The 10,322-nt window shown below is 41.4% G+C and overlaps 1 protein-coding gene across 1 annotated transcript in view; it reads right to left on the reverse strand.

Annotated features, from left to right (window-relative positions):
• rcor2 (REST corepressor 2) overlaps positions 1-9,990 on the reverse strand; it is a 43,804-nt gene extending 33,814 nt beyond the window's left edge. The window contains exons 1-2 of the mRNA XM_051932411.1: positions 9,006-9,990; positions 2,046-2,168 (exon numbers count right to left, since the gene is read on the reverse strand). Coding sequence (XP_051788371.1) covers positions 2,046-2,166 — 121 coding nt within the window. The 5' untranslated portion in view covers positions 2,167-2,168; positions 9,006-9,990. The remainder of the gene's footprint in view (positions 1-2,045; positions 2,169-9,005) is intronic.
• Positions 9,991-10,322: the final 332 nt, after the last annotated feature.

A 10,322-nucleotide genomic window follows, 5' to 3' on the forward strand; every position in this document is an offset into this window, starting at 1 on the left:
AACTTCAGAAGTTACCCAACAGCCTAAACAAATGCTTACTGTATATCTTGAGTTAAACTACAGTCCTGACCCATTCATTTCGGCTGAACAGACATACAGTATGTGCTGGCTCCAAAGTTTGAAAAGATTGTCCTTCACAGACACAGTGCAAAACTATTTTTTTTATTCACAGCTGCTATTATTCTTTTGTGCTTATTTTATGCATTAGACTTCCAGTTGAGTGCACACTGGCCGACAACTTTCATACATACAATAGCTAACTTGCTCCGATAAAAATCAAACCAGTTTCATTTTGTCGTAATGAGTCACAGTGTGCTATAATGGAGCAGCTGAGATGGTCACATTTCACACCTGGCAGTCACAGGTGTGTAATGTCCATGACTCGCAGAAATTCTCAATTATGCAAATGAAGATTATGAATGAAAATAGTTGGAAATGGTGTAAGGTCATCAAAAATTTCCTGGATTGCAAAATGGTTTCTCCCTTTAAATAAAATCACAAAAACTGGATATCTTTTTAAGAAAATATATCTGGAGAGAAGGTAGGATCTCCTACAACTTTTAGGTTAAACACCGTTATATGAATACCAATATTCAGATGCTTAATTAACCACTTTGTTGCACTGTTCAGAAACTACGTCAGTATCAGTATTCCGTATCACTTTGGAGGAATTTTAGCCCACTCTTCCATGCAAATCAGTTTTAATTCAGAAATGCTGGAAGTTTTTGGTCAATAACTGCTTATTTGAAGTCTTGCTACATCTTTACTTCATTTCAGTCTTTACTAAGTCAGCCCAAAACTTTAACCTTGCTTCTTTTCTGCCACTGCAATGTGGACATGCTTTTGGTTTTTGGATGACTGTCTTGTTGTATGATCCAACAATGCATCAGCTCCCTGGTGGATAATCAACCATTTTACTTAATCATTTTCTGATACAAACCAGAATTCATGGTGGGGTTTACATGTCCTTCCCACACCATCACACTACCACCATACCATGTTTGACTGTTGGAATGACATTCTCAATGTGAAAAGTGGTTTGTTTCACACTAGACATAAAAGCACACAGGTTACCCAAAAAAGTTCCACTTTTTTCTTGTCTGACCATAGAACATTCTTCCACAAAGCTTGGGTGGCATCCAAGTGCTTCCTTGCAAATAAGAGACAATAATTTATGTTTTGGTTAACAATGGCTTTTGCCTTGCTACTCTTCAATGAAACCCATTTTTACATGGAGTCATGAGCACTTAATCTTTTCTGAGGCAAGAGAAGCCTGTCGTCCTGTGGATGATTTATTTATTTATTTATTTATTTAATCATTTGTGACTTCCTGGATGATTTTATGCTGAACCCTTGGAATAATTTTGGCAGCCAGCCACTTCTAAGAGGATTTACTGCTGCTCCAATTGTTTTCCATTTGGAGATTATGGCTCTCACCGTGGTTCCTTGAAGTTCCAGAGCCTTAATAATAGTTTTTAGATGTTTCTAAACATCCAGATATTTTTTTCTGATCTCTTTGCAAATTTTCTTTGATCACGGCTTTATGTTCATGTTGAATATTTGGTGGAAAAGGTCAAAAATAGGTAAGGTTTACATTGAGCTAGGTTGGCTGTAATCGTGCCTGACTGTGTTCGATCAGCTACCTTTAATAATCACTTGAAATTGGTTGATGTAGAAAGGAGGTAATTACTTTTTCACACACAAACCTACAAAATGGCCATTAAACGAGGGATGGTACCAGTTCATATTTGATAACTTCACTAATTAGATAAATTAAATAAAGTTACACTTGCTCACTCTGGTGCCCTTCATGTAATAGTAGATTTTGACTGAAAGACTGTAAACATTTAATGTCTGACATTTGCAATAAAAGAGAAAAATCAGAATGGGGCCAAACACTTTTTCAAAGCATTATATACTGTATATCCTTTAAGAGCATGCACTTTTAAAATTCAAAATTTCAAGCAGTAATAATATTTCATTCTGCTACTTTATTTTACTAATGTTCTCTATAGAAGTGGTCATCATACTAAGAACCTGTTTACCATGAGAATGCTCATCTTCACTGCTCTCCTCTTCAGAATGCTGGCTGTGACCATTGCTGGAATGCTTGGCTCTACTCCGAGACAGGATTCCCGAACTGGAACGCTCCATCACTGATGGCATGTCTAAAGAAAACCAGAAAGTATATAGTATTTTTAACATGTTTGTTGAACAAGATTGTAATATATATAAAGTTTAGTATTTGTGATAAAAAGAATTAAACTACAACAATTACCTGAATTGCATACATTACCATTTACTATCATTTTATAATACTTTATAACATACTGTTTCAACGCAGAATATTCAACTGTTCAATATTTCTAGGCTGAGGAAAGAAACAGTATAAAGTCTGAATCTTAAGCCTAAGCAGCTTTTTTTATTAATCTTTATTTGAATTAATTCAGTCTGTCATTCACTGGTCTAAGAGACTCCTCTGTGCAGAAAACAATATGCTCACCTCCAGTGTAGCGTCATTCCTGAGCAGTCAGCCTATTCCACTATGAGACAGTTACCTGAGCTCTACTGCTATCATCATATTTAGGAGCTAAAGTCACTAAGTTTATCCACTCCATATCCTCACTTTAACCCAGTCTGCCACTTAGAAACACCTGCTTTACTACACTTCTTGTGCAATATCAACATGAAGTACTACCATAAAGCCTGAAATGCTACTGCCCTGCACAAAAGCCTGTGTCAAATGAACAGACCTACAAAATAAACCGCGAATAAAGACTTCAAGCATTACAAAGAGAAACATGAGCACCTGTTGGTTTTTTTTTTATCCCCATCTTCCTGGCCTATGATCCAGATGGGTACATACATGTGTGGATGTAGAAGTTCCACACAATGTTAATCTACATTTGTTCTTAAAGATTTTAAATAATGCTCTGATGCCAATGCCTATCCATAGAAATTGTGCAATGTTCAGGCCTGTCTGTGTGACACTTGAAGGTACATGTGCACCTTGACAAAAACTAATCTGTTCCATTACCAACAGAAAGAATTAGACTTTTATATTATTACTGGCATTTTTCAGGTGTGACCACATTATCAAAGCACTTGACATGTGTACACTTTACATAGGGTAGGTAACTTACAGATACACAGTGAGTTAAAACAAAGATTTTATGACCACCAGCCTAGATGGAATGGCCAATGATCAATCCACCTCTGAATCTCAGTATAGGCTGCTCATGACTGATGACCAAGTGAGGAGACAACTGATGACGCTACACACAGGAAAAGCTACTGAACCAGATGGAGTCATTTCTCAAGTTCATAAAGACTGTGCTGATCAACTTTTGCCACCTGTTCAGTCTACCATTAAGGATGTAAAAGGTGCTGCTGCTTTGGAAAAATATCCTACATTGTTCCTGTTCCATAGAAGGCAGGCACATCCTCACTTAATGACTACAAACTTGGGGCACTTACATCTCACATCATGAAGATATTTGAGAGGCTGGTCCTAGACTATAGGAATCATCTTGTGGTAGACTACCTGAATGCATTGAAATTTGTCTATGAAATTTTAAAGTGAAGGATGCAATTGTCTTGGGGTAAGCCAAGAGATATGTAGGTGGATACGCCTATGGTTTTCTGGATAATGGACTTTCTTTTGGGCAGACTGTGGTTTGTGAGACTCAAGGACCGTGTCTCCAATATGGACCTGAGTAACACTGGAGCACCAGAAGAAGCAGTCCTCCATCTCCTTTTACCATCACACTGTACACGTCAGACTATAAATTTAACACCAGGTCATGTCACTTGCAAACATTTTCTGATGATTCTGGACATATGGTTTTATTGACAAAGGGGTTCAGAGAGAGTAAAAGAGTAAGGTGGAAAGCTCTGGTTCTTGGTGCAGAAAGCATCATCTGCATCTTAACATCAGCAAAACCAAGGCACTGGTTATTGATTTTGTTGCACCAAAAAGCCTCTACACCTGGTCACTATTCAGGGAGAGGATGTAGAGGTTATGGATTGCTACAAGTTCTTGGCAGTCCACATCAATGACAGACTAGACTGAACTGGAACTCTGTGAGAAAGGGTAGAGCGGACTCTTTTTCTTAGCAGTCTGTGCTCCTTTAATGTGGTTTGTGACATCCTCTACGGCTTTGTGATGGCCAGTGTGATTTCTATGCTGTTTTGTGATGGGCCTGGTAACATCACTTCAAGAGAGGCCCACTAAATCTACAACCTAATTAAAAAGGCGGACTCTGTTGAGAGACTCACTCTCGCCCCCTGGAGGTAGTAGTAAAGGAGAGAATGAAAACAAAACTAAGGGGCATTATTAATAATGCTGTACATCCTTTTCTCTGACACACTGAGTACTTTTGGCCAATTAATTATTCAGCAAAAGCGAGTCAAGAAATGCTAAAGGGGCTCCTTTATATTAACGGCAATATGCCTGCATAACTGCCAAGTCAGAAGTTTTCTTTCTTTTTAGTCATTCTGGTATGTGTTTAGGCCATAGTTAGTATGTGTATATGCAGTATATACTGTATCTATATATATAATTCACTAAGCCGACAGAACAAGCAAGACAACCATGGGATACGCACGACATAGCCATGCCCGCCGACTCACAGAGACCCGCCCACCAACGCTAAGACCATGGGATACAATGACAACTCAGAGCCACGCCCACCAACAATTCACTAAGCAGCCGACCATGGCACACGCACAACAGAGCCATGCCCGACAACAATTTGAGTGAGAGCGAAAGCATTTGCCAAGAATGTTTTCATTAATCAAGAACGAAAGTCGGAGGTTCGAAGATGGTCACATACTGTTATAGTTCCAACCATAAATGATGCCGACAGACGATCCAGCAGCGTCATTCGGTGGGGGGGGGGATGGGGGAATATGGTTGCAAAGCTGAAACTTAAAAGGAATTGACGGAAGGGCACCACCAAGTGTGGAGCCTTTCGCTTAATTTGACTCAACATGGGAAACCTCACCCGGCCCGGACACGGAGAGGATTGACAGATTGATAGCTCTTTCTCGATTCTGTGGGTGGTGGTGCATGGCCGTTCTTAGTTGGTGGAGCGATTTGTCTGGTTAATTCAGAAAAACGAACGAAACTCCCACCTGCTAAATAGTTACGCGACCCAAGAGCGGTCAAGCGTTCAACTTCTTAGAGGGACAAGTGGCTTTCAGCCATGTGAGATTGAGCATTAACAGGTCTGTGATGCCCTTGGATGTCTGGTACTGCACACGCGCTACACTGAATGGATCAACGTGTCTCTACCCGGCACCGAGAAATGTGGGTAAGCCTTTGAACCCCATTCGTGATGGAGACCGGGGCTTGCAATTGTTCCCCACGAACGAGGAATTCCCAGTAAGTGCGGGTCATACGCTCGCACTGATTATGTCCCTGCCCTTTGTACACACCCCCTCCTCGCTACTACCATGGTCGGGTGACTTGGTGGATTATATATAGAAAAGCAGCCAGAACCACAAAAAACAATGAAAAGTCAACGTGGCTCAGAGGTGCATGTGGACTGTAGCAGAGACAAAAGTGACTGAGGCGGTGTTTGGAAAATGAACAGTCAACGTGACTCACAGGCACATGTGGACTGTACACAGACGAAAGCGACTCAGGTGAGGAGTTGGGGGCAGGCACATGAGCAGGCAGTGCGTACTTAACGATGACTAAGAAATCAGCAGCCTAGAATGGCTGGGGGGCCGGGACGGAGGGGGCGGAATGGGCGTCCTTCCCCTCTCCTGCCGTTCCGCCCTCCGCGCCCGAGCGCCGTCCAACCCCGTCCCTCGCTCTGGGAGGTGGAGGCACAACGGCAGTGTTCCAGTTTTCAGTCACAAACAACTGTATGTTGGTTCGTAGCGTGCATTGTTGCAATGTTACTTTTCTTGGTGGTTTATTAAATTACGGATTTTTCAAATGTTCATTTTTTTTCCCTGTGCTTAAAAATCATTAAAAAAGCGGCGTGATTATGCAGCGCATGCTACGCCGCGGGTTGGCTAGTACTGTATATATTTATTGAATGAGCTTCAGTAAAATGCCATACTTCCCCTGGGATAAATAAAGTACTATCTACACTAGCTCTGCTAAACAACATTGATTATCTGTGCTTTTAATGGTTTGAGGAGACTGGCTTTTTATCACTTATTCCAAAATCACAAAGAATATTAGTAAAGAAAAACATTTTGGGTTCCACAAAAACTATGCAAGATGCCAACAAGTCAAAAAACCTTACACTGGGTGACAATATTTGCCTTAAAGCAAACTGATTTCTTACATCATTATTGACTCAAATAGTGAAAACTGAATTCCATCTTCACTCAATTCATTATTAAATCAGGCATATTTACCTATCTTTTATTACATTTTAGCTCAAACAATACATATTATGTGTTATTACATTACAGCATGTGGAATAAACTTATTGTATGACAGAAAATGAAGTGCAATGCCAGAGAAACATAGAGCAAACTGAAAGATAATCACTAAATTACTGAAGTGAACCTGTAAACATGTACATAGTGTTTAATGACAAACCACAAAAAACTAAATATATGATAAAAGGCTGCTAAGTTTTAATTAGTAATTACATGTAATATATTGAATAAACTATGGTTCTCATCACCAATGTCTCAGAGGTGCATGATATATTTCTAACTAAAATATACTATGACAGTAAAGGGAAAATGGAATCTAATGCATTAACCTGCAGTTTCATAAGAAAGAGACCAACATCCCTCAGCTGTTAAATTTAAAAAGGAACACATGAACTCTTTATCATAGTGAACTGCTTAAAGTAAAAGTATTCAAAAAGAAAATGTCCTTTTCAGGATGTATCCTAAAACTCACTGTAAAGACTACATGGGCATTATGTGCAAAAAATAAAACTACTTAAATGTAACTAGTAAAGAATACCTCACAATATTTAAACAGGGGGAACTTAAAATGGATTTTCCAGAGTAAGAGGATAATGAAAAAGTGAAATATGAAAACAAAATTAGTCATCAACCCATGGTCTTATGGGATGAAATGAAGTTTTTCTGCTCTACAGCAATCAACAAAATGCTGATTTTTTTTTAATATAAATACAGTCCACTGAAAACAAGATTTGTTGTTTTTTTAATATTGTATTTGTTGAACTTCTATAACATATTGAGGGTATTTAGGCATTTCCAAAAATCAGACTGGGTCGAAAGAATAGTAGCACAGAAATGCAGCAACACTTGATAGTGTGGTATCCTTTCATGACTTAATATTCCATATGTATAAAAACAGGATCTGCTCCACTGTGCTGAAAAGATGCCCCACTGTAAACAGACAACAAATTAGTAGTTGGACCAATGTCTAAGGCATACAAAAGCTGTCAATGTTTTTCAATAGATGGTGGTGGTTGTGCTGTAATGAAATCAACAAGGCAAAACTAAACCCACCAGATTACAGTGAATGGGCCCTAGTACTGAAATGCAGCATGAGAAATCTTAAAAATGCCCAACTACAGCTTTTCAAAACAAACGGAGGAAATCTCTTGGATTTGATAAGGTAAAACTGACACACATGACAGCAGAACAATTAGATTGTTTTTTTGATTTCTCCAGTGCTTTCAATACCAACCAATCATTTCTGTTAAGTGTGTTCTGGTTAATGGAGTTTCTTTTGGCCAAAACGCGGTTTGTGAGACCGGAGGACCATGTCTTCGATATGGATGCATGTGAGCAACATTGGAGCACCAGAAGAAACCAGCCACTGTCTCTCTCTTCATGCTGCACACTTCAGACAATAAATTTAACTCCAGGTCATGTCACTTGTATAAATGTTCTGATAATTCTGCATTTTATTCTACTTTATGTCAAAAAACGGCGACTGTAATCAACTTGGGTGACCAGTGAAACCACGCATAAAATGAACGACGAGATTCACCATAAAAACCACGGAAGACAATGCACGCGACTCTTTAGGCTCAATCTGTTTTTGATAACACCTGACCAGATCTCTTCTTCATTGTCTTATACAGGCTTGAGCACAGACCTACTAGTCATGAGGAACTTAACCTGGAAGTTGTGCCTTGGGAGATGGAAAGACCTAACCTGGGAGACCGAGGATACAACAAGCTTTTCAGCTCTATTCTCCCATTTTTGAGGCACATTCTCCTCCTCTTTCTCTCCCCTTCTGGCACCGCTCATGTCCAGTAGCAGCCGATCAATGCGGCGGGGGGTCGAGGGGGGGTAGTGGCTTTGGTTTGAAAAAGGGGGTCTGCCCAGGGGACGGCAAGATGGAGGGAGTTGTCCGCGGGTCCGGCTGGAGGCACACTATGGATACGCCGGAAGGTGGCCTAATGGGGGTAATCCATCTGAACATCAGCTCGCAACAAAAAGAACTAGCGACCCGTCCGTGCCTCTTACCCTGGTTATTTTATTGTTCCCTTGTCCCTAGTTTGTCATTTACCTACATCAACATAAGCGACACACTGTCACCAGTTAAACTTGGGATACTTTTTTATGAAGAGAAATAAACGTCGGAATGGATGGGGCAGCATAAGCATGCAGCACCCATAATGTGCCTGGTCCAACAAACTGGCCCCACGCATAATGCGCAAAAAGAAAAGCGACAACAAGAGAACACAAACAAGCGTGGGTCATCGACACTTTCTTCCTTACTTGCACCCCTCCGTGAAACCGTCTACAAAACTGATCACGAGTGACCCCTTGTGCGTAAAGTGCCAAAAGCTGGAGAGTGTAGTTTTTGTTTTGCTATTGTTCGTGTTTCAGGAGAGTCCGTCTCCTCCGCATAAAGGAAGCGCGTGCGGAGCAAACGAGTGGCTGCAAAGGCACCGCTCGAGAAGGCAGGGGGAGGGAAGGGGTGATCGGCTTGAGTTCTTTTAAGCAATGGCAGTAATACGCAAGGATATACCAACCGTGGCACCCCGCTGCAGGGACCCTTAACTTAGAAGTCGCGACAGAAATATGGGATTTTCTCCTACCTGGTTTATTTTTTCCAAAGCCGCTCCGTCGCTAGACGTTGCCCGCCACCTTCAGCAGCTCAAACTGCTACAGTTCCCCCACTCCCGTGTGGTCTTCGCCCCCGATGCTATCGAAAAAGCTTCAGAGAGGGCCTCACAATTACACCACCTTAAGTTAAAAAGTGCACGCCAGACAAAAATATCGCTCAAAAGCCAAGACCGCGTTGATGTAGGAATACAGTGGAATCTCCAAAAAATGTTCCAAGTTAATTTAAATAATCCAGAGAGTATAAATATTTCCAAAGTATGCTTTTTGGTGCGATTTTTTAGTTACAGATATATTTGGTGGTAGGTGCGGATATATCTTAAGATAAAAATGGTAAGACCCCCCCACGCGTGACCAATCCACTCGTTATTGATTGCGAGTTTCTCAGTTTCCCTCGCCGTTCTCGCAGCACACCAGTCACGAGAGAGCAAGTAGAAAATGATGATTAAATGACTCCCACGGAACGCGGCCACTCTTCTCGTCGCGTTGGGGTACGGTGCCTGCCTTTCATTGGCCGGGGCACGCTCCCACGATTTCGTCGGCAGGCTCTTAATTCCTCGCTTTTCTTTTATTGATAAAAAGAAGAAAAAATGATGCTTTCGTTAAATATCGAGATGCCGCGGAATGATTCGGAGAGAATGCGTCAACTTTTGTAAATATATATTAAGTTTTGTTAATGGTAATTTTTTGCTCCTCTTTTGAATTCCGCGTGACACTGCCTCACGAATAAAACTGCAAATGCCGCTTTGCTCTGTGTATCTGACTCTATGCATCACGCCTGCATGTCGTGCACATACTCGCTTTTTTCTGCCGCGCGCACTCTCGCGCGCTCTGTTGCTCTCTGTCTGTCTATATAAAAACCGACTGGGGCGACGTGCCCGCCTGCTGCCACACACAATGAACTGCTGCAGACAGTGGCCCTGCGAGCCGCCGGCTCATCTCACGTTCGCTCACGTACATCCGCCGCTGTTCTCTTTCAACTAAACTTTGAGTCTGCAAGTAGTTCCGCAGCGGCAGCTGCAGCGGTAGCAGTTAAACCCACCGCACACGAGGGCATGGCCTTTAGGAAGGGGGCGGAGGGCGCTCTAGAGTTGGGGTAGATTTTCTTGACAATTTTCAAATAGATGTAAGAAGTAGAAGAATGCAGTAAAACACGGTTAATGCAGGCGATTATTACCTGCTTATATCATCCCTCCCTTCGTTAATTTTTAATTCCACTTCCACGAGAGGGTTTATTTGTTTTTGAAGGGGAAATGCGGAAGAACACGCCAGCTGTGGGACGCAGCACCTTC

Source organism: Erpetoichthys calabaricus, chromosome 1, assembly GCF_900747795.2.
Source record: "Erpetoichthys calabaricus chromosome 1, fErpCal1.3, whole genome shotgun sequence".
NCBI lineage: Eukaryota > Metazoa > Chordata > Cladistia > Polypteriformes > Polypteridae > Erpetoichthys > Erpetoichthys calabaricus.